Raw genomic sequence first — 25,566 nt, forward strand, 5'->3', positions numbered from 1 at the left:
GTTTGATGCATGTGTCTTTACAGAGGAAGATGTTCTAAGTTTGCTGTCTAAAGTGAAGACAAATAAGTCACAGGGGCCTGATGAGATACACCCAAAATTATTAAAAGAGCTTAGTGGTGAGCTGGCAAAACCGTTAACAGATTTATTTAACCAATCATTAGTAACAGGAGTCGTCCCGGAAGATTGGAAATTGGCAAATGTCGTGCCCATTCACAAGAAAGGTAGTAAGGAGGAATCGAGCAACTATAGACCAGTGAGTCTGACATCAATAGTAGGCAAATTAATGGAAACCCTATTAAAGGATAGGATTGTGGAACATCTAAAATCCCATGGATTGCAAGATGAAAAACAGCATGGGTTTACTTCAGGGAGATCATGTCAAACAAATCTTATAGATTTTTTTGACTGGGTGACTAAAATAATAGACGGTGGAGGTGCAGTAGACATCGCATATCTAGATTTTAGTAAGGCTTTTGACACTGTCCCACACAGAAGACTTATCAATAAACTGCAGTCATTGAGCATGGACTCCCATATTGTTGAGTGGATTAGGCAGTGGCTAAGTGACAGACAGAGGGTTGTAGTCAATGGAGAACATTCAAAACAAGGTCATGTTACCAGTGGGATTCCACAGGAATCTGTACTGGGACCAATTTTGTTTAATATCTTCATAAGTGATATTGCAAAAGGCCTCGATGGTAAGGTTTGTCTTTTTGCTGATGACACAAAGATATGTAACAGGGTTGATGTTCCTGGAGGGAAACGCCAAATGGAAAAGGATTTAGGAAAACTAGAAGAATGGTCAGAACTCTGGCAACTGAAATTTAATGTGGATAAGTGCAAGATAATGCACCTGGGGCGTAAAAACCCAAGGGCAGAATATAGAATATTTGACACAGTCCTGACCTCAGTATCTGAGGAAAGGGATTTAGGAGTAATTATTTCAGAAGACTTAAAGGTGGGAAGACAATGTAATAGAGCAGCACGAAATGCCAGCAGAATGCTTGGATGTATAGGGAGAGGTATAAGCAGTAGAAAGAGTGAAGTGCTTATGCCGCTGTACAGAGCACTGGTGAGACCTTACTTGGAGTATTGTGCGCAGTACTGGAGGCCATATCTCCGGAAGGATATAGATACTCTAGAGAGAGTTCAGAGAAGAGCTACTAAACTAGTACATGGATTGCAGGATAAAACTTACCAGGAAAGGTTAAAAGACCTTAATATGTATAGCTTGGAAGAAAGAAGAGACCGAGGGGATATGATAGAAACTTTTAAATACATAAAGGGAATCAACTCGGTAAAGGAGGAGAGCATATTTAAAAGAAGAAAAACTACCACAAGAGGACACAGTTTTAAATTAGAGGGGCAAAGGTTTAAAAGTAATATAAGGAAGTATTACTTTACTGAGAGAGTAGTGGATGCATGGAATAACCTTCCTGCAGAAGTGGTAGCTGCAAATACAGTGAAGGAGTTTAAGCATGCATGGGATAGGCATAAGGCTATCCTTCATATAAGATAGAGCCAGGGACTATTCATAGGATTCAGATATATTGGGCAGACTAGATGGGCCAAATGGTTCTTATCTGCCGACACATTCTATGTTTCTATGTTTCATTCTATGGATAACCTCTTTAAGTACTTTATGTAGCTGCATTATATGTAGTTGCCTTGTACTTCAATGAGTAATAGAGTAATTGTATATTTTTGGTGTTTAGAGATTGTATAAAAGGTGACTGCATAATGTTTCTTTTATGGGGCAATTCAAGGAATAAGAAAAGTACAATTGACGTACAGCTGCTTTAAATGCTATGGACACCATTTGTGGGATGTATTTATGTTCACATTTTACTCTGTTTGGGCTTAAAATAATTTTTTGAATTGGTTTTTATTATACATTTTCAGCAGGTTTTGTGATAGATATAGTTAAAACCCTGTTTAATGTATTTGCAAACTGTTCCTTCAGCTGACAGCTCATGTAAAGCCTTATCTCTGATCTCCTAACCCCATAAACACTTGTCTAAACCATATTCTTATCAGTTCGAGTTTAGCTAAGGAGTGTTTGTGAGCTGTCAGATCAGAAATAAGGCTTCACATGAGCTGTCAGCTGAGGGAACTCAGGAGGGACAGTTCTGAAATAAGCTGATTTTTAACCACACATCACAAAAACAGCAGAATTTTTTTTATAAAGACTGATTGAAAAAAATTTTTTTAGCCCAAATAGAGTAAAATGCAATTATAATTTTTTTTTTCCAAAGGTGTCTATAGCCTTTAAAAACTAAAAATTCAGTTCTCCATAAAACAGTGCATTTTTCACCAGAAGTGCCCTTTACTTTTTAATTGACAAAGCTGGAACTATGGAACATGTGGGCTGCATGTGACCAAAAAAATGTCAAGCATCTTTTGGGTCACATTGCCCAGTGATGCCCCTTTTCCAAAAACTCTATACTTACTTTCTTCTTCTTCTTCATCCGTACGACTTAGTGTGTCCTGAGAGGCTTGCTGTGAGTGCTCACTGTCTTGCTCCCAAACAGTCCCAGTGCCTGTATTGGAGCGAGACATTGTGGCCAAACTCAAGCGATAAGCTGAGGTGGAGGTGCCAACTGTGCTGATGGACGTCTTCCCTTGGTATGCTGCAAGACACAGATATACAGTAGGTGTTTGAGTGGAAAAAGTAAGGCTACTTTCACAGGCAGAGGATCTCAATACCGGGAAAAAACATTTCCGTTTGGTCCTTATGTATTGGGTGCATCAGGATATCTTCCGTTCTGACGGCATTCCGTTTTGTGACCACACACAAAACCGCTGCAAGCTGCGGTTTTGTGTCTAGTCATAAAAACGGGAAAAGAAAGGATCCGGCACTGGAAACAATGTAAATCAATGGTGACAGATCCTTTTTTTTAAGAGCCTAAAAAAACGGATCCGTCACCCATTGACATTCAATGTATTTAGTTTCGGATCTGTTTTGATTTCACACAACCGCATCCTAACGGAACGGATGCATCCTAATGTGCAAAATCAAAACAGATCCGTTAAATTCCGGTATTGAGATCCTCTGCTGGATCTCAATACCAGAATTAACAATGAAAGTAGCCTAAGTTAGGCTCTGGTCACACTACTGCTAGGCTCAGTTCAGTCAGGTTTTTGTTCTTTTGTGATGACATTTATAATGTTGTCTGCTGCTCTACAACTTTCCTGTGAAAAAAGAAAACCGACCAAAATAAATGCCATTTGCAGTAATGTCAAGAGAGCTTTACTTTAAACAAGTGCAGGATGTAATAAAAAAGAAAAAAAAAGAAATCAATGCGAATAAACAAGGAGAAAAACTTTGACATATATGTTCTCCCTGTGTTTACATCGCTTTTCTTCTATTTCCTCCCACACAAAAAAAAGGATATGGGTAAAGTTAGGTATCGAGGCCCACTGGGACAGGACCTGATGTGAGTAATGATGTACTCTTCTGCAGAATATGTTGGTGCTATATAAACAATGGGAAATAATTATTTTTGTGGCTGTATTTACAGCCTGTATTATTTTGCTCTATCATGGCCAATGCACCAATATGAACTTGAAAATAATACAAAAAATTTAATAAAAATCATTTTCTCTATTGTTCATATGGAGGAAAATAATCAGCTGTTTTCATACCTGATCCACTATGTACGGCCTCCTTAAGGATCTTCAGTTCACTATTAAATTCATTGATGAGAGAACTTTTGCACAGAGGCCGTGGGATGAAGCGTCGCTCTAGCTGGTCTGCTATGTGTTGACGTGCACTGAGCTCATCCTGGTTCTCTGCTGGCTGTGCCAACAGCTAGAGGTAAAAAGTACAATGGACATTACTAACATTTAACATGAATTAATCGGATGAACACTCCAGCTCCACTATACAATCTACTGAAACAATTTGAGTTAAAGACTGAGATATTTCCCTGGTTGTGTGACACCAATATAGACCAGTTTCTTATGTTTTCAGTCATTTTGGAGACATATCTCTCAGGATTGTGGGGGTGCGCTTTAACCTATATGGATTTATGTATGCATGTATGAGTATCAGCGATACATTTACTTATGGAAGGATGAGGTCCATAATTGCATATATACAGTAGGTGAGTTGAGTTCTTCATTGTATTACTGCACAAAGATACTGCAACACAAGGTATAATGTGATTCTTATAATATCTGTATGCTGCTTTATTGCCTCTTCTATACGATTATTCCACTTATTTAGCTTAATTTTCCAGTATTCAGAAACCTTGGCATTTGATGAATTTTAGAATTCAGAAAAAGAAAACTAACCTTGCACTGGATGAAGGGTCTCAAGAGTACAAATATTGGGATCCTTGTTCTTACAATGAAGTCTAAGAAGTCCCATAGAGCTAAACCACCAACTTTCCTGAGGGCCATCTCTTTCACTTGTAGGCTAAGCTGATACCATTCACTTCCCAGTTGCCTTTCAAAGCAGACCAGAATAACCTTTAGAGCTGGAAAATAAGGACATAAAGTAAAGATGGATAATGATATAACAAAGATAAAATTATGGAAATGGAGATTGCAGAAACTACTAAAATTGGGTTAAGAACTGTCCAACGCATTATTAAAAACTGGAAGAATAGTGGGGATCCATCGTATTCGAGGAAGAAATGTGGCCTGAAAAAATCCTGAATGATCGTGATCGGCGATCACTTAAACGTTTGGTAAAATCAAATCGAAGAAAAACAACAGTAGAACTCAGGGCTATGTTTAATAGTGAAAGTAAGAGCATTTCCACATGCACAATGCAAAGGGAACTCAAGGGATTGGGACTGAACAGCTGTTTAGCCATAAGAAAACCACTAATCAGTGAGGCAAACCAGAAAAAAGGGCTTCAATTTACAAGGGAGCATGAAGATTGGACTCTGGAGCAATGGAAGAAGGTCATGTGGTCTGATGAGTCAGATATACCCTGTTTCAGAGTGATGGGCGCATCGGGGTAAGAAGAGAGGCAGATGAAGTGATGCACCCATCATGACTTGTGCCTACTGTACAAGCCTGTGGGGGCAGGGCTATGATCTGGGGTTGCTGCAGTTGGTCAGGTTTAGGTTCAGCAACAGTATGTGCTCCAAGAATGAGGTCAGCTGACTACCTGAACATATTGAATGACCAGGTTATTCCATCAATGGATTTTTTCTTCCCTGGTGGCACGGGCATATTCCAAGATGGCAATGCCAGGATTCATCGGGCTCAAATAGTGAAAGAGTGGTTCAGGGAGCATGAGACATCATTTTCACACATGGATTCGCCACCACAGAGTCCAGACCTTAACCCCATTGAGAATCTTTTTTTTTTTTTGGGTTTTTGGTGGCAATTTTTTTTTTGACAGGCAGTGTATTATACTTAAGGGCTGGGGTGGGCATCTCCAAAAGATGGATTATAATTTGTTGCCTAATCCTCTGTTTCCCATAGTACCTTATTTAGAAAATTGAAATAAAATATGAATAAGTCTAAGAGGTTTACTTATAGGTACGTTTATGTGCAAGAGATTGTAAACTTGTTCAATGTCAGCAAATGTGAATTAAAATACAGCAGGTTTTATTGAGCTACACTGAATATTAAATAGGAACAGATGATAAAGTAACATTTATCCTAGTCATAATTGCCAGAAATAAGGATGCAGGGGACCCAGGAGTCTCTGGATCCACTGGTTGGGAACACAGCTTTAACCATCTTACCAAGATAGGCAGCTTGACTTGTGGAGTCAGCAAGCCCTTCTCTGCGCAGGTCTTTCCCAGCATCTCCTGGGGTGGAGCAGTGAGCTGGTGAGCTTTCCAGCATAAAGTTCTTACTGCGGGAAGTACTGATAATACGTGGGGGAAGAAGAATGTTTATCACAGTCTGCAACAGCAAGAACACTTCAGGCTGCTCCAACCAGGGACTATCTGTTGCAAAACAAGAAAGGGGAAGAGTTGAGATGGACATGAATGTGGACTATAGCTTGAACGTAAAGTATGATAGAAGTGGAGTTGCTGTTCATCTCTTAATGTGGCCATACACATTAGACTAAGGTTGGCCAACAATCTAATGTTTATTCGATTTTTGGCTGATGTTTGTTCTGCCTATGTCGGTGAAGAAAATTTCTGCATGTTGAAGTTCAACATTTCTGATCCTTTGTTTTCAAAGCAGGTAAGTTGTTAACAAAGGACGTCATTGGCTTATTTCCCTCTATCCATTCAAAACACATGAATGCTGAACCACGCCGAGTGTACATGTGTATGGGGAGGTCGTGAAAAATATCTGTTGGGTGATGAGCGTTTGGCCATCAGTTACTAAATGTGTATGGCCTCCATTAGGCTGGTTTCACACTAGCGTTCGGTAAATCCGGCAGGCTGTTATGGAAGAGAACAGCCTGACGGGTCTCTCTGGATCTGGCATTGCTAGAAGTTACATGAGGGACGGCTGGATCTCCTGAACTCTAGTATGAAACTAGCCTTAGTCGGTTATGCGAACATTCATTTTGCTTTATGCAATGATTTAAATAAAATTCAAACCTTTGCTTCCTGATCCAACTGTTAGCACGAAGGGAATGAGCAGGTTTAGTAACATCCCTTCTCTTCTCTCCAGGTTAGTGAAAGGTGAAATCACATGGCTCAGAGGGAAGTCATCTTTTAATGCCTACATGTCAAAAGAAAACCATGGACAAAACTTAAATGACTATGTTTATTGTAAATTGTGTGTATGTCCTTATGGCTAAAAACAATGGTTTGTTTGAGGATAGGATGTACAATGTCTATACAACAATACAGAATTAAATGCTTGTCCAACCTGTATCTGCAGGGCCACCAGCCTGACAACAGCTGTGCTAAAGGGCAGAGGAGGGGAGAGATATGGGCTGAGATGGAGAAGGGGTAATCCATCAGCAACACTAGAGGGCCCCACCACACCCATAACCTGCAATATAAACAAGGCAGAAAGTAATGAAATACAGGAGAAAACTCAAATATGAGACAGCACATATCTGGTTACTTCCTCACACGAAGCTCCATGTAGCATGCAGGATTTAAGCACAGACATGGGGGTCAGACAGCAACGTGGCAACAGACCAGAAGACCCCATGGTTCCATCTTACTCACCAGATTCACACAAACATTGATCAGAGACCTAAGGTGAGGCAGGAAGGAAATGATGGGCTGCCTCTGAAGTGTCAAACAAACCCCTTCTATCAAATTGCTGGCAGGTTCCCACTCAACCTGTCGCCTGTAATACAACGGGAAGCAAGGTTAGAGAAAAATCAAAGTTAAAAGAAAATTACGGATTTTAAATGGTGATCCGATCTCTTACATACATCTTCCATGGTCATAATGTATTAAAACCTATTTGCATCAAAGAAATTTGAAAATTATATCAACATTCACCGACTTATTACTACTGATATATTATTATACCATGACCGGGATGAATTCCTTCACAGACAGAGACTTTGACACAGCCAGAAATAGAAAAAAAAACTGACAAAAGGTCTAATAGAGACAGTTGCAAATCTTCTGCGCCAATAGACTGCTTTATGGTAGTCACATGGACCACAGACACAATGTTCTGTAGGAGACCTCATTGACTTTTGTGTGCGAGAGTTTTCTAGGCATGCTTGTGACCTGTGCAAAGGTCATTGTACAAGGAAGGAGTAGATAAGCGTTCACAATAAGCTTTGTCATTGTAATCCTGCCTGTGATGATAAGGAGATGACTGCTGAAAAGTGATCTGTACAGACGAAGAAGTGGCACCTATTATTAGAGTTAGCAGCCAGTGCAAAAACTGCAGGATTTTTTTTCTTTAATATAACATCATAGTAACATAGTTTATAAGGCTGAAAAAAGACATCTGTCTATCCAGTTCAGCCTGTTATCCTGCAAGTTGATCCAGAGGAAGGCAAAATTATTTGAAGATATCTTTTACATTTAGGGATCTAAAAATTCCCTTTATCTTTTTATGTAAAGATGTAAAAAGAAATGCTGTTCAAAAGTGAATCTGAGCTTAAGGCCTCCCGCACATGAACGTGTGCGCTCTGTGGCCATAATGCGGATCCTCAATACATGGGCGCCGTTCCGTGGGCATTCTGCATCATGGATGCGGACCCATTCACTTGAAAGGGTCCGAAAATCCGGAGATGCGGAATGGTGCGGAACAGAACCCTACGGAAGCACTACGGAGTGCTTCCGTGGAGTTTCGTCCTGTACTTCCGTTCCGCAAAAAGATAGAACATGTCCTATCTTTTTGCAGAACGGGCGGATCGCGGACCCATTAAAGTAAATGGGTCCGCGATACGCTGCAGCTGCCCCATGGTCGGTGTTCGTTTATGTGCAGGAGCCCTTTAAAAGAAGTATGTTCCAGTAAAACAGCTAATGATGATCAGAAAGTGGTTGTTTCCAAATACACTTGTACACTCTACTCCCCCCAAACAGGAACTTGCTTAAAGTTATGGTCCAGAGAACAACAGGCATACTATTAAGAAATTCACACACTTGCTGCACAAGAGGTACTGCTAAATACAGATGATTATTATATTCATTTATGTTTCTGCCAAATTTCCTTGAAGAGTAAATCTATGGTGAAGACTTTGATCTTGGGCTTCCACTGATTTCCAGTACTAATTAGCATGAGAGCATAATGTCCCGACGCTTGGCTCAGTCATTTCTGTTTCTGAAATTCTGACATAACTGCCACTGATTTGAATGGACCTTGCTTAGAATTTTGTATCAGATTTTGAGCACCAGAAATTAGTACAACAGTGGATTGAGCTTTCTATACGCCTTTGGGCCCAGATGAGACGGCTGTGACTGCCATAAATATCTTATAGATCAGGGGTCAGCAACTTTCGGCACTCCCAGCTGCTGTGAAACTACAACTCCCAGCATGCACACTCTCTCTGCTGATCCTGTAATTCCCATAGAAGTGAAGAAAGCATTCTGGGAGTTGTAGTTTCAGAACAGCTTGAGTGACAAAGGTTACTTATCCCTGTTATAGATGGAAAAGAAAGAAGAAATTCTGCTTTTTGCGCTCCAAACCCCTGATCAAGGCAACTTGAGTTTCAAAACTTCTTATTATTCAATGAGATGGATTTTCTATAAAAACAACACGTTTCGGGGAATTAGGATCCCCTTCCTCAGGTTAAACAAATAGATGTGTTTAACCTGAGGAAGGGGATCCTAATTCCCCGAAACCCGTTGTTTTTATTGAAAATCCATCTCATTGAATAAAAATAAGTTTTGAAACTCAAGTTGCCTTGGTCGGGGTTTGGAGCGCCAAAAGCAGAATTTCTTCATTTTTTTACGTAACGGCCAGTAAATAGGGACTGGATCCTTAATCTGCGGCCGCACACCCGAAGGCACCTGTTTTCTTTATTTGATCTGACTACAGTAGAGTTGTGCCTACCATAGCACAACTCCAAAAGGTGAGCCTCTAATCACTAACTACGTTTTGTCCTTTTGAAGAGCTAGGACGTACTACCCTATTGTGCGCTATTTTCTTGAGCCTTAGGCACGTCCACTCCGCATTGAATCTGTTATAGATGGAGGCCAAGATAAAAGTGGTCCTGTGATTTTGTTATCCACTAGTTGGGTCAGAGCATAGTCTAGGAGTTGGTTGGTGGCATTCATAAATGAGATGAGAACCTGAGGAGGGCAACTTGTGAATCTGCACTACCATTTTACCCAATGCATGTAGTCATTTTTTTTACCTACCTTATATTTTGATATTTTTTTAACTCATTTCCTCTGCTATTGCCCAGAGAAACCACCACAACTTGGTTGTGGCCAGTAGCAGAGGAAAGTAAATTGTATTTCATGCCCTTACTTCAAGGTTTGCAACATCAGAAACTCAAGCCACGTTTCTGTAGCATCTGCTCACCTTAAAGTTGGCATTTTGTGTATTTTATTAAACATGCGATCCAGCCTTTTTAAGATAAGGATAAGGGCTGGTCGCACTGCTTCTGCTGACCAGTCCGTGATGGGAAGCATCTCCATGATGTAACGCTTTAGTCCTCTGCTCTCCATAGTCTGTGTGTCATAAGGCGCCAGCTTCAAGAGTGAATGGGCTATCTCTGCTAACCTATAAAAACATGACATGAAAAACATTATCATTTAGTTTCACTATGTAAGAAAGAAAAGAATGTACTTGTTTTTTGTTATTCAGTAAAGCATGTACCTCATGTGTGACTTGACATCTAGCAGTTCCAGTGAGGTGACTCGTGGTTCTCCAGCTAGGTTTTGAAGAATTTTTAACCTAGGGCCACAATGTTTGTAAAACTCGGTGCAGATATTAAGCAGAGACTCTCGTGGTCTCCGAAACTCTTCCCGTGCGATTCTTTCATCCAGTTCTTCCCTGGGCATCCCTTGACCTTCTTCCAGGAGGTGAAGGTTATCTCTGAAGAATAGTAAGTTAATAAATACATTTTCTCATGTGATACTAGTAACTTATATTGAGAAACTATGCACAATTTAAGGTCTCACCTCAAGTTGACTCCAGCTGACATTGTGTGATTTGCTGTTGTTGCACCTTTGTGGCCCTGGTCACCCCGACTCATTTGAGGAGCAGTCATGGGCCTAAAATCAGAACAATACATCGTTTAAACCAACTTTCTAAATGACTAATCCATTGCTAATAATTAATAATGCAGTAAATAAGAGTTTTCAGTCCTGGTATCGACCATTATGAAATAGAGTTATGCTGCCACATCTTTTTTTATTTAAAAGGGTTCTCTGGGATCAAATCCAACTCTCAAAGCACTTTGTGGGAGATTTATCAAAACTGGTGCAAAGGAACGCTGTCTTTCATGTTTCAGAGCGCCTTTGTTAAATGAAAGAATCTATATGGTTTGTTGCTATGGGAAATTAAGTCAGTTTTCCTTTGCATCAGTTTTGATAAATCTTTTTGTTCTTCCTGGAGATAAGCCACCACAAGAAGTGTCTGGCAGTGACCCTCTCCCTACTGAAAGCACATACACACTTGGTCGAACCGAACGTTCATGGATATGGAAGAGTTGGGAGAGCTAGTTGTCAACCAAACAAACATTCATATTGAAGGTGAATGGGCACCTTCAGTAGTTCTCTATTTCACCTTGTCAATGCTTCTACACTGTACAGGAGGGCCTGCAGAGACGTGGCCAGAGCAGCAGTGGCAGCAATTTCTTCTCGTGCAGCTGAAACAGTCTCCAACTGGGATGTCTGGTGTTTTAGCTTCTGCAGATAGCAAGGAACCAGTGCTTCCAACACCATCAACATCTGGAGGCTGAGCGATAGACATGACAAGAACAATGTTAGCTGGCAATTAATGAAATAATGTCTGTTTTATCATGTGCATACATTATCAGGCACACATTAGTGCTATCTGCATGTAACATTGCTTCAGGTAACTCCCAAATAAAGTACAGTGTTAGCCCCTACAGCAGGTAGTGAGGCTGCCATAGCAAGTAATGAGACAATAAGGCCCCTTTCACACGGGCGAGTATTCCACGCGGATGCGATGCGTGAGTTGAACGCATTGCACCCGCACTGAATCCTGACCCATTCATTTCTATGGGGCTGTGCACATGAGCAGTGATTTTCACGCATCACTTGTGCGTTGCGTGAAAATCGCAGCATGCTCCTCTTTGTGCATTTTTCACGTAACGCAGGCCCCATAGAAATGAATGGGGTTGCGTGAAAATCGCAAGCATCTGCAAGCAAGTGCGGATGCGGTGCGATTTTCACGCACGGTTGCTAGGAGACGATCGGGATGGAGACCCGATCATTATTATTTTCCCTTATAACATGGTTATAAGGGAAAATAATATCATTCTGGATACAGAATGCATAGTACAATAGTGCTGGAGGGGTTAAAAAAAAATAAATAAAAATATTATGAAACTCACTTTAATCCACTTGCTCGCACAGTCCGGCTTCTCTTCTGTCTTCTCTTTTGCTGTGTGCAGGAAAAGGACCTGTGGTGATGTCACTCCGGTCATCACATGGTCCGTCATATGATCTTTTACCGTGGCGATGGATCATGTGATGGACCATGTGATGACCGGAGTGACGTCACCACAGGTCCTTTTCCTGCACACAGCAAAAAAGAAGAAAGAAGAGATGCCGGCTGCGCGATCAAGTGGATTAAGGTGAGTTTAATTATTATTATTATTTTTTAACCCCTCCAGCACTATTGTACTAAGCATTATGTATAAGGAATGCTATTATTTTCCCTTATAACCATGTTATAAGGGACAATAATACAATCTACAGAACACCGATCCCAAGCCCGAACTTCTGTGAAGAAGTTCGGGTTTGGGTACCAAACATGACGATTTTTCTCACGCGAGTGCAAAACGCATTACAATGTTTTGCACTCAGGCGGAAAAATCGTGCATGTTCCCGCAACGCACCCGCACCTTTTCCCGCAACATCCGTGTGAAAGGGGCCTTAGGGCCCTTGCACACGACTGTATTTTTGGTCTGCATTCATTCCACATTTTTTGCGGATAGGATCCAGACCCTCTCATTTCAATGGGGCTGCAAGGAATGCGGACAGCACACAGTGTGCTGTCCGCATCCGTAAGTCCATTCCACTGTCCCACAAAAAATAAATAAATAACACTTCCTATTCTTGTCTGTTTGCATTTTTAACATAGGGTGGGACATATGGAACAGGAAAACGTGGGACGCATATAGCCAGTAACATGTATTGCAGATCCGCCATTTGGAGGCCGCAAAATTGATATGGTTGTGTGCATGAGGTTCCAACCATTGGGGTATCACTTTATTATGTTGTTGATTGCTCATAAAACTTCTGCCCACTGTGCATAGAAATCTATTCGCTATAAAACAAGACTGACAATGAAAGCAAATACAAATATATACTCGATAATAAGAAGATAAAAATACAAAAAGAGTCATAGAAACCAAACATATTACTGTGGTGCAGCATAGAATCAAATGTATTTGGTAGACAATTCTGTTCATATCTATTTTCTTTCTATAATTTTCTATCTGTTTGACAAGATTTATTGACTTCTTTCAAATAGAGAAAAACCTCTAATAAAAATTGAGTTACCTGCGGAATGACTCTGGAGCATACGCTACCACGGTCACACATAGCTTGATGCATTCACTAATGGAGAAAGCCATGTCTTCATTGCCATAGCAAAAATCTGCAAGAAAAATCACTAATTATTACCAATTAAAGGCTCATGCACACGGCCATTGTGCAGCAATTTGCAGTCCCCAATGCAAGGGCAACATCCTTGCTGTGGCCTAGACGGATCGAGATTCATTCAACTTCAATGGATCCGTGATCTGTCCTCACCGTAAAAAAATAGAACATGTCCTACTTTTTTGCGGTGCGGAGGCACGGACAGAAACACCACGGAAGCACTCTATAGTGCTTCTGTGGGGATCTGATTTGTGCTTCCGTTCAAGTGAATGGGTCAGCATCCGCCAAGAGGGGTGCATACGGCCGGTGCCCGTGTATTGCGGACCCACTGTATGCAGGCTGCAATATGGCAACGGCCGTGTGCGTGCGCCTAAAATTACGTATATTTATAGCTGTAATTAAAATCATACATTTACATGAACATATATAATTTGAACCACCTAATTTCTAGGAACGGAGGCAAATGTTGAAACTCCTGTGCCATGATGCGAAATCTTTAATATCGCCCCCTCCTTCCCTCACCTACCAAGAGCTTTTTAAATACTGTTGTCTTTTTATATAGAAGGTAAGAGAAAAGAGGCAGCGCCTCCTGTGGAGGACTACAAGGATATTACAAGACCAGTATTTTTAGGTAAGTATCGTACACAACTTGTATGGTTGTTGGAACCACAACTTTTCAATTTCCAAACGAGCATCTCGGTGGGGGCTCCTGATTGCAGCCACAGTCCTGTACCGGCTGTGCAGCCGTCAGCCAGATCTCAGCAGCAGACCACTGGGCCAATCCAGGTAGGTTAGTAACAAAAGCAGAATTTGTGGCGATGTGACAAGAGTAATTCTATTGATTTCTCAAAAATGCTGAGATGTGAAGGATATGTTTTCTTTTATACCGATGATGGGTCATCAGTATCTGATCGGTGGGGGTTCAACACCCAGGACCCCTGTCGATCAGCTGTTTGAGAAGGCAACGGAGGTATCAGCAACGCCACGGCTTTCTCTCTGTTCTCCAAGCACAGCACCATTGTCCATAGTACAGCAGCTGTGGTTGGTATCGCAGCTCAGCCCCATTCACTTTCATGGAGCTGCGCCTGAGCCATGTGACCGATGAACGCGATGTCACATGGCTAAGGAAAAGCTGTGAGAAGGCTGCGATGCTACTGCGGGCGTTGCTGCCTTCTCAAACAGCTGATAGGCGGAGGTCCCAGGTGTCCAACAACCAGCAATCAGATACCCATGACCAAAATACTTCTAGAAAACCTGTTTAAGGCAGCACATTTTGAAGGAGGTTTACCCTCTTTTTTCAGGTACAATGTTAGAAAAAGGGCAATCCTCCCTCGAAACATGTTGCCTTAAATAAAGATAACATGTCCTTGGAATTTTTAAGAAATCAATAGAATTGTTCCAGTCACAGTGCCCTGAACAGGTTCTGCTTTTGATACTTACCTATATGGCAGAGGACCCTCGGGTACCCTCAGACACCAGGGCCTGGGTGCAACTTCTATCCCTACATCCCTATAATTATGATCCTGGGAAAGAAATTTGTAATTTACCTATTATTTTTCTTTTGGACGTATGGGTGTAAACTGATCGGAGGGCACTTACAACCTACAAATCTCCCTGCAGATGTTGCCATTCGGTTGCTTGATAATTGCACCAAACTTGCAACATTACCATGTCTCGCATTCAACCTCAATGTTTCTGCAACAATTTTATCTTGACGCACGAGCACCATAATAGCGTAGGGAGCACTGTACTTTATTGATAGCGTTGACATGAAACATAGAAATCCTTCAATTAAGGACCAAAACGAATACATTTTTTACTGTATATCTGACATTATATATACATATTCACCTAATGATTTAAGGGGCCGTTCAGCTTTAACCAATTCCAGTATATCAAGAGTGTCAGGCGTTTCCCCCTCCAGAGACTGTAGAAGGTCAAACAGGCACTGAGCAGACACCCCCTTACTGGATGAGCTACTGCTTGCTCCATCCTGAGAATTATAAAAAGATATGTCACAGAATATTACCATCAACTTAAAGAGTCACTGTACTTTCACACTGTTTCATTTAATTGAGAATGGTTTAATTAGCCAATTTTTAAATAGCCTCCTTTAAAATATATGCCTGCATCCACCTGAAAAAGCAGTAAAGGCATGGCCACTAGGTGTCTCACTTCTCCTAAGTTGCAGTCCACTGCCTGTTGTCAGGCAAGATCTGCCCCTGGTAACAGGGACTCAGAAGAGGGCTCACAGAAAGTGTGGGGGGTGTCAGAGGTAGCTGAGATCCTGATAAAAGAATTGCTTCTACACTGCTTTTGAATATTATAGGAGCCTCCTATGTGTCTGTATGTGTGATTTCCCCCTCTGTATCTGTTCTATGAACTCCAGAGCTCGGAACAACAGAGTGGGAAGTAAGGGAAAAGGTTTCACAGCAGTACAGAGAAGGCAGATGGCCCCTGCTTGTGAGAGAAGTGCATCTAGCTGTGCAGCTGAAACAGGGAATAATATGGCTGAAAGATACATTAGGGAAGCTGAAAAAAGACCTGCTCATTCACAGTTATGATTGTACAAAGAAGCACAGCCATTATGCAAACTTTTTTGAAAACTCAGGTATGCGTTAACATATCCAGACTAGCAATGTTATTGTGTGTTACAGGCTTTTCTATTAACCTATGTGTTTGAATATAGTATGTCCTACAGAAAATTAATTTTTGTGAACAGATGTAAGTGAAGGTAGTAATTACTAATGCTACAGTTACATGGGCCAATTTATAGGCAATTATGTGGAACAAACTGTCAGGAAGCACCTGACCCCTACTCTAGGACCACGGGCACGGCGCAGGGCACGGGTTCCTCTTCAGCTCGGTAGAACACCTGGTGCCCGAGGTGCGGGTGCACGGCGTGTGCGCAGTACACAGGCTGCTCGCACATTTCCGGGTGCATAGAGTTCCTGCACTATCCGGCTGTCAGGTGTGAGCCTTGCTGAGGGAGATTCCCAGTACACACCTTCCACCTTCCTCGCCTGCCATTGGTTCCTGGGGAGGGTGGTTCCTACCTTCCCTGGCTATAAAGACCTGGCCTGAGCTCTGGTTCATTGCTGAGTTATTCCACCTTATGGTGAACACCTAGCCTCCCTGCAGATCCTTCTATTGCCTGTTGTTTCTTGTATCCTTCCCGGCTACTGACCCCTGGACTGTCTTCCGCCTTGAACCTTCGCTGCCTGCCTCGACCCGGATTGGACATTGACTACCCCTCTTGGATTATCCCTAAACTTGTACCGCATTCTGGGCTGTCAGCTGCTTACTGCCAGTGGGTTCCTCATCCCACTACTGGCTCCCTGGGAGGTTCTGACAGAATAACTCAGCCTTCACCATGGAACCCGCAAAAGCAGTGGATCCCATGACGGCCATGACCCAGCAACTTAACCTCATGACGCAGGCCTTCCAGGAGATGCAAGCGAGTCATGAGCACCTGCTGCAGAGGGTCGCCACACAGGAGCAGCGCATCGCAGAGCGCACCGCGCTACCACCCTCGCCTCCCCCTACGCCGGCACGCACCCTGGAAGTGGTCTCTAGCGAGCCGTCAGTCAGCCTCCCTGAGCGGTTTTCAGGAGATCAGAGGAAGTACCGCTCCTTCATCATCTCCTGCGAGCTGTTGTTTTCCCTGAAGCCACGTACATATGCCACGGACTTCGTAAAGGTACGCACGGCAATTTCCTTGCTCTCAGGGCCTCCCCAGACCTGGGCGCACCAACTCCTACTAGCCGATGACCCAGTGCTGGCATCTTGGAAGTCCTTTGCCGCAGCTATGCAAAGACTTTATGATGACCCCCTGCGTTCTTCAACCGCCAGGGGTACCTTGCGCAACCTCCGCCAGGGCAGACGTCCAGTGGAGGATTACATCATGGAATTCCGTGAGGTAGCCCCGGATACGGGCTTGAATGAGGTGGCCTTGATTGACCAGTTCCGCATCGGTTTGTCCGAGCAGCTCAAGGATGAGCTCGCCCGCATTGGGGTGTCGGGCTCCTTGGGGGGCCTGATGGACTCAGTAACCCACCTGGATCGCCGCTTCCGGGAAAGACGACAGGAGCGACAACAGACCCCGCCTCTAACGGAGCGCCGGTCGGAACCCTTAAGGCTTCCTGTTCCTGTGGCAGCAGACGGTAACCAGGAGGAGCCGATGCAGATCGGGGCTGTTCGGGGTCCCCTGTCCACGGTGGAGAGAACCAGGAGAAGAACCTTGCATCTGTGTTTATACTGCGCAAAACCGGGCCATTTCCTGAAGGACTGTCCCATCAAACCTCCCGAAGGTAGGCCGGAGACACCCACGGTATGCATTAACCTACCTATGTATAACAACTCGTCTCATCTCACCATCCCTGTTTCCCTGCAGCTGGGCAACAACAATATTGATCTCTCTGCCATCATTGATTCGGGCGCAAGCAGCTGTTTTATGGACAAGGATCTGGCTTCCCAACTAGGCATCCCGTTACGCCCTAAGAAGAACCCATCCCAGCTGCATCTGGTGGATGGCAGCACCCTAAAGACGGGACCTATCGCCATGGAATCACATCCCTTGTTCCTCCGCATTGGCCTTTACCATTCCGAGAAGATCGTGTGGGACATCGTGCCTTCCCCCTTGTTTCCAGTCATTCTAGGCATCCCCTGGCTTAGGAGACACAACCCCACGATTAACTGGACCTCTGGCTCCATCACCTTCACGCCCCCCTCCGGTTCTCCTGTTCACGCGTCTCCGGTTCCAAGCCCTCCTACGGTTCTGGGCACCGTTGAACACAGACTACCCGACAAATATCGGGACTATGCAGACGTTTTTGAAAAAAAAGGAGCAGACGCCTTGCCGCCACACAGGCCTTATGATTGCCCCATTGACCTGCTCCCTGGAGCCCCACTGCCGTACGGGCGCTTGTACAATCTGTCCGAACCCGAGACCAGGGCCCTGAAGGACTACATAGAGGAGATCCTAGCGAAGGGGTTCATCCGTCCCTCGACCTCTCCAGTTGGGGCCGGCATCTTCTTTGTGGGGAAAAAAGATGGGGGTCTCCGGCCCTGTGTCGATTACCGGGCCCTGAACGACATCACCAAGAAGAACCGGTACCCACTCCCTCTCATTCCCGACTTGCTGGACAGAGTCAAGGATGCCCGTTTCTTCACCAAGATCGACCTCCGTGGGGCCTACAATCTGATTCGTGTCAGGGAGGGGGATGAGTGGAAGACAGCATTCCGCTCACGGTTTGGGCACTACGAGTACCTTGTCATGCCCTTCGGGCTCTGTAACGCCCCTGCCACATTTCAATGCTTCATCAATGACGTCTTCCGTGACCTGTTGGATACCCATGTTGTGGTATATCTGGACGATATCCTTGTCTTCTCCAGATCACTGCCACAACACGAACGGCATGTCAAATCGGTGCTCCAGCGTCTGCGGACCCACAGTCTCTATGGCAAGCTTGAAAAAAGCACCTTCGAAGTCTCGTCCATTGAGTTCCTGGGCTACATTCTATCCCCAGGTCGAGTGGAGATGGACCCCAGGAAGATCCAGGCCGTCCAGAATTGGCCTGTCCCCCGCAATCGGCGGATGGTGCAGCAGTTCATTGGTTTTGCCAATTTTTACCGCCGATTCATTCGGAACTTTTCAGCGATCTGCGCTCCCATCACTGCTCTGACCAGGAGCAACACCCTGTTTGAATGGACCCCGAAGGTCCAACAGGCATTCCAGCACCTTAAGAGGCTGTTCACACAGGCACCTATACTGGTACAACCGGACGCCTCTTGCCCGTTTTTTCTGGAGACCGACGCCTCCGAGGGGGCTATCGGGGCTGTTCTCTCCCAGGTCCAAGGGGAGAAGCAGCTTCTCCATCCCGTTGCCTTTTATTCCCGCAAACTCACCGGGGCCGAACGCAACTATGATGTGGGTGAGAGGGAGCTGCTCGCCATCAAGGACGCCCTGGAGGAATGGAGACATTTGCTGGAAGGAGCCGAAAACCCTGTGGTGGTGTACACCGACCATCGCAACCTCGAATATCTCCGCAGTGCCAAGCGACTGCGCCCTCGACAAGCCAGGTGGGCTCTCTTTTTCTCCCGTTTTCGCCTCCAGATTACCTATCGACCGGGATCCAAGAACGGCAAGGCTGATGCCTTGTCCCGTATGTGCTCCTCCGAGGCCGATCCTGCACCTCCGGAACCGATCCTGCCAGCCGCATACTTTCTAGCCACCCAACACTCCTTGATCGAGGGGATCCGACGGGCCAGCATGCCAGCTCCAGAGGAGGCAGCCCGTCTGCCAATGAAGCAGGGGCTTTGTTACCACCAACAGTGGATCTACGTCCCAGTCTCCCAGCGACTGCCTGTACTACAGCATCACCATGACCACCCCACAGCAGGCCACCGAGGTAGGCGCAACACCATGGAATGCATCCTACGTCAGTTTTGGTGGCCCTCTTTGGCAGCCGACGTACGCTCCTTCATAGAGTCTTGTTCCGTGTGTGCACTCTACAAACGTCCCACCTCAAAACCTGTTGGGTTATTATAGCCTCTGCCAGTACCAACCCTTCCATGGCGCAACATAGCCATGGATTTCATTGTGGACTTACCGCCTTCACAAGCCTGTACCACCATCATGGTGGTGGTGGACAGATGTACCAAGATGTCCCATTTCATTCCGACCTCCGGTCTCCCGACGGCCCAAAAAACCTCAGAGTTGTTCCTCCAACACGTGTTCCGGTTGCACGGGCTCCCTGATTCCATCGTCTCAGACCGGGGCTCACAATTCACCTCCCGCTTTTGGACCCAGTTTTGCCGTAGCCTTCATATCACTCGCAGCCTGTCTTCTGCCTATCACCCCCAGTCCAATGGGCAGACCGAAAGGACCAACCAAACCCTCGAACAGTTCCTTCGCTGTTACACATCCTATCTACAAGACGACTGGGTGAGCCATCTCCCCTTCGCGGAATTTTCTTTCAACAATCAGCTTCATTCCTCCACCGGGCTCTCACCATTCTATGCCAACTATGGCTATCATCCTGCAACTCTCCCCGGATCTCCCCCTTGATGTCCCAGTGCCTGAAGTGGCTCAACGGCTCCGGCTCCTACGAGAACTGAGGCGGACCCTAACGCAACAACTCCAGGCCGCTCAGCAGCGGCACAAGATGCAGGCAGACCGTAGACGCACAGAATTCCCCAGGTACAAAGACGGGGACAAAGTGTGGCTTTCCACACAGCACCTCAAGCTGTCCTGTCCCTCCCGAAAACTGGGACCCCGTTACCTTGGTCCCTTTGAGATCGTGAGTATGGTCAACAACGTTGCAGCCAAGCTCCAGTTGCCTACTTCCCTGGGAATCCACCCGGTATTCCACGTGTCCTTGTTGAAACCACACCGTGCCAACCCGTTCCCAGACCGGGCACCTGCTCCACCACCTCCCATCCAGGTGAATAACGATGATGAGTATGAAGTCCAGGAGATCCTGGACTCCCGCCGCCGGCGTGGGGTCCTGGAGTATCTCATCCACTGGAAGGGGTACGGTCCCGAGGAGCGTTCCTGGGAGCCCTTGGGGAATGTCCATGCGGCCGCCAAGGTGCGGGCGTTCCATCGGGCTCACCCCGAGAGGCCTTCCCAGGGTCACGTCCGGAGGCCGCTCCTTGGTGGGGGGCTCTGTCAGGAAGCAGGGGGTGTTACCCCTACTCTGGGACCACGGGCACGGCGCAGGGCACGGGTTCCTCTTCAGCTCGGTAGAACACCTGGTGCCCGAGGTGCGGGTGCACGGCGTGTGCGCAGTACACAGGCTGCTCGCACATTTCCGGGTGCATAGAGTTCCTGCACTATCCGGCTGTCAGGTGTGAGCCTTGCTGAGGGAGATTCCCAGTACACACCTTCCACCTTCCTCGCCTGCCATTGGTTCCTGGGGAGGGTGGTTCCTACCTTCCCTGGCTATAAAGACCTGGCCTGAGCTCTGGTTCATTGCTGAGTTATTCCACCTTATGGTGAACACCTAGCCTCCCTGCAGATCCTTCTATTGCCTGTTGTTTCTTGTATCCTTCCCGGCTACTGACCCCTGGACTGTCTTCCGCCTTGAACCTTCGCTGCCTGCCTCGACCCGGATTGGACATTGACTACCCCTCTTGGATTATCCCTAAACTTGTACCGCATTCTGGGCTGTCAGCTGCTTACTGCCAGTGGGTTCCTCATCCCACTACTGGCTCCCTGGGAGGTTCTGACACAAACCAAACATTCCCAATAATTCCCTGATCTGGAGTGGAGGTGATAGCTGCATCTACATGCAGCAATCATCTACTCTGTATGGGGATGAGCGATTGCTACTGTAATTGCTCATCCCTATACAGATTGCCAGCATCACATCCCTGTGTACACAGGACGATCTGCTGCCAGCAAACAATGATTTTATCTGCCGCATCAACAATGCTTTTAACGGATGAACAAGCGTTCCTGGGGGGGGGGGGGGGGGGAGGGGGCTCGTCATCACCTTTATACTGGGTGATTTTCAGGAACAAGTGGTCATACAAATGTTTGTTCCCAATAATCTGTTCATGTAAAAGGGCTTTAAATGGGTTGTCCCATGAAAAATAACCCCTTTAAGACATGTCATTCAGTCACTGGGTCATAGACTCTGACCACATTTGTATACTGCTAAAGCTGGTCATAGACATCAGATAACAGTTGGCCAAACACTCCTTAGGTGACAGCCTTTACTTCTGATCCCCTCATACACGTGCCCGCTGGGTTCAGCTGAACATGAATATGATCTCAGCAGGAAGAGGTTGAGGAAACCACAGCCAGCTGAAATCTGACATCCCCAATCCTTATTTCCTCTGCCATCGGGGAGAGTCGGGAGGTTTCCATACACCTTACATGAACGGTTGACACATATCTAATTTGTATGGAAGAGGGGGTGGAGACCACAGCCAGTTAAAATCCAAAATGCCTGATCCTTAATTCCCCTGCCATTGCGGGACAGTTACCTTACATGAATGGCTGACACATATCTAATGTGTATGGCCAGCTTAAAATGTGCAAAATGGAAGCTCAGAGAAGAATAGAGATAACTTAAAAAATTGCTAAGCAAAACAATTATAGTTCATAAGAATGCAAAGACATTCTGATTACCGCATTTTTCATCCCATAAGACACATTTTTCCCCCCCAAAAGTGGGGGGAAAATTCCCCTGCGTCTTATGGGATGAATACTAATGAGCGCTTCCATTATGGAAGCGCTCATTAGTACCGGAGGACCAGGAAGCGGTGAAGGCTTGTACTCACCGCTTCCTGGTCCTCGGCTGTGCAGTAGCTGTGCACAGCGTGAGGGCACCCTGTGACCTCACGCTGTGAGTACCAGTTCACAGCACAGCCCTCAGCAGGAGGAAAAAGATTGCGGGCGGTGAGGAGCGGCGGTGTCCAGGAGCAGGAGATGTGTTTTTTATATTTTATAAAACATAAGGCTGCTTAGGGCTGATCTGAGGCAATGGGGGTGATGAGAGGCATAATGGGGGCTAATAAGAGGCATAAGGGCCGATAATGGGGGCTGATGAGAGGCATAAAGGCTGATGAGAGGCAAAAGGGCTGATGAGAGGCATAATGGCTGACAATGGGGGCTTATGAGAGGCATAAGGGATGATAATGGGGGCTGACGAGAGGCATAAGGGCTGATTATGGGGCTAATGAGAGGCATAAGGGATGATAATGGGGGCTGATGAGAGGCATAATGGCTGATAATGTCGGCTAATGAGAGGCATAGGGGCTGATAAGAGGCATAAGGACTGATGAGAGGCATAATGGAGGCTGATAAGAGGCATACGGGATGATAATGGGGGCTAATGATAGGCATAAGGGATTATATGGGAGTGATCAGAGGCATAGGGGCTGATACGGCGCTAATAAGAGGCATGAATGCTGATGAAAGACATGGGGCTCTGATTGGGAGTCATTTACATTGGGGTCTGAGCTGACGTCTGATTGGGGGTCTGATCTGAGGTCTTTATTAACATTGGGGGTCTGATTGGGGCTGTCAGCTGAGGTCTGATTAACATTGAGGTCTGATTGGTGGTCTGACCTAAGGTGTAATGAATTTTTTTTTTTCTTATTGTCCTCCACTAAAACCTAGGTGCAACTTATGGGCCGTTGCGTCTTATAGGGCAAAAAATACAGTATATCTATAAGTGATAGAAAGTCTTGAAATGAAGTCTCACAGGAAGGTCAAGAAGAGGAGCAACGCTCGCGAACAACTGAAGTACAAACGGTTTGCGGTGTAGTACATAGAACTGTCGGCAGGCAAACTCAATGGCTTGGCGAAGCTGTGGGTTACTCTCATAGTCAGCATAAACCTGCAAAAAGAATAAAATGGGTTAGGCTATCTATCTGTCTGTCTAAGTCTATCTATGTAATCGGCATTTGTGGCTGTAATACGGCCACAGAAATGCGCCCCTATTACTGTCATGTGAAACTGGCCTTACACTGTTCTTTCTTTATGACACTGGTGCAATGTCCTGCCGTAGAGATATGTGACCTGTCTGCAACCGACCACTAGGTGCAGCAGAGATATAAGTATGCACCACATGATCACTGCAGTCAGTTATTGGCTGGAGTAGTTACGTGGAGGTGCCACGGGTTAAGTTGGACCATAAGTAGCTGACAGATTTTTTTTTAAATATAAAAACATGCTTAACGCCTTTTTTTTTTTTTTTTTTGTGCGTAATCTATTTCCCTTACAGTGCTGTCAATGACACTCAGACACTCTGCTGCAATGCCTGGGATCTGACATAACTCCAAGGTGCCTACAGATGTTGCGGATTGTGTGCTTTTTTTCCTCGCAGTTTCTATGGAAAAACCACTGTAATAAATTACCAGCAAAATTTATGAGATTAGAGAAATCTCATGTACAATTTGCTTTGTTCTTCCATGCAGAAATTGACCGGCCAGGTGGATTTGGAAATCCACAGCATGTTAAAGGGAGTCTGTCAGCAGATTTACCCCTTTTTAACAGTTGCCATACCGCTGTAGCCGCAAAACAGATGATTAACACGGTACCTTTATATGCTTTGGTGGACTTTTAAATATGCCTAAAACGAACTTTGATGAGGGCTCGCAAGTGCCCAGGGCGGAGTCCACCGTGTTGGAGCCCAGGCAGCTCTGCCTCTTCGGCTCTTATCCCCGCCCAGCCTCCTCCTCTGCTCGCCTATCTGTTGTCTCTCCCCCTCAGCGAGATCTTGCTTGGTCGGGGCATGCGCACTGCCATGCCCATTGCTGACACGGCATCGCAGTAGCTTATGCGCATGCCCCGACCAAGCAAGTCATCGCGTCGGCGCGGGATCTCGCTGAGGGGGAGAGACAACAGATAGGCGAGCAGAGGAGGAGGCTGGGCGGGGATAAGAGCCGAGGAGGCAGAGCTCCCTGGGCTCCAACAAGGTGGACTCCGCCCTGGGCACTTGCGAGCCCTCATCAAAGTTCGTTTTTGGCATATTTAAAAGTCCACCAAAGCATATAAAGGTACCGTGTTAATCATCTGTTTTGCGGCTACAGCGGTATGGCAACTGTTAAAAAGGGGTAAATCTGCTGACAGACTCCCTTTAATTATGTTTGCAATTTTTGGTGCAGATTTCACCCTTTTCAATGGAAGGGTGAGATCTGCTGCAAAAAAAGCATCAAATCTGCACCAAAACCCACAAATAACACATACAACTGAAATCTTCATGGAAATTTGTGCGGATTTTCTGGTTGTAAACCAACACCCATGTGCAGGTACCCTTAACCAGTAGTATACCAGCGCCGTACATGTACAGTGCTGGAAACTGGGACAGAAATCCCAGCACCGTACAGCTACGGCACTCTGATCAGCTCCTGCGCCCACCCGATCAGCTGCAGGGGTCTGGCAGTCACTGATAGTCGGACCCCTGCTCTAAACGCCGGCATCAGTGAAAACACTGATGCCAGCGCATCAACCCTTGCACTGCCGCGGCCAGCGCTGACCGCGGCATGTGCAGTATCCTGCCGGGTGCGGGGTGTCCATCGGGTCCTCACAATGCTGTGATGGGGACCCGATGGCAGGGAAGGCAGCCCAATGACTTTGTTAGGCATTGTGGCTGCCTTCCGTGAGAGCCTGTGAGATCCAGCCCCCTAGATCTCACAGGAAGCAGGCTGTAAGTGTATTACACTGTGTAATACAGTTACTGGCTCTATAAAAATATCACATGATCCACCCCGTCAAGTGAATGCCGTAAAAAATAAAATAAAAAAAACAGTGTAAAAAAAGGCATTTTCTGGTCACTAATACCAAGTGATCAAAAAGTCTTATGCATCCCAAAATGATACCAATCAAACAGTCATCTCATCCTGCAAAAAATGAGCCCCTACCTAAGACAATCGCCCCCCCAAAAAAATATAGGGCTCT

At 45.5% G+C, this 25,566-nt stretch overlaps 1 protein-coding gene across 2 annotated transcripts in view; it reads right to left on the bottom strand.

Moving 5' to 3' along the window:
• The window catches only part of UNC80 (unc-80 homolog, NALCN channel complex subunit), a 195,549-nt gene that overhangs the window by 45,226 nt on the left and 124,757 nt on the right, over nt 1-25,566 (bottom strand). For both annotated transcript variants that reach the window (XM_044304892.1, XM_044304891.1), the window contains 14 exons: nt 23,369-23,503; nt 15,003-15,144; nt 13,053-13,149; nt 11,086-11,256; nt 10,479-10,571; nt 10,174-10,392; nt 9,877-10,077; nt 7,107-7,230; nt 6,799-6,924; nt 6,525-6,648; nt 5,709-5,915; nt 4,297-4,481; nt 3,646-3,811; nt 2,451-2,630 (listed from right to left, as the gene is read on the bottom strand). In XM_044304892.1, the coding sequence (XP_044160827.1) occupies nt 2,451-2,630; nt 3,646-3,811; nt 4,297-4,481; nt 5,709-5,915; nt 6,525-6,648; nt 6,799-6,924; nt 7,107-7,230; nt 9,877-10,077; nt 10,174-10,392; nt 10,479-10,571; nt 11,086-11,256; nt 13,053-13,149; nt 15,003-15,144; nt 23,369-23,503 (2,170 nt within the window). The remainder of the gene's footprint in view (nt 1-2,450; nt 2,631-3,645; nt 3,812-4,296; nt 4,482-5,708; nt 5,916-6,524; nt 6,649-6,798; nt 6,925-7,106; nt 7,231-9,876; nt 10,078-10,173; nt 10,393-10,478; nt 10,572-11,085; nt 11,257-13,052; nt 13,150-15,002; nt 15,145-23,368; nt 23,504-25,566) is intronic.

The sequence above is a fragment of the Bufo gargarizans genome, chromosome 8 (genome assembly GCF_014858855.1).
Source record: "Bufo gargarizans isolate SCDJY-AF-19 chromosome 8, ASM1485885v1, whole genome shotgun sequence".
Classification (NCBI taxonomy): domain Eukaryota; kingdom Metazoa; phylum Chordata; class Amphibia; order Anura; family Bufonidae; genus Bufo; species Bufo gargarizans.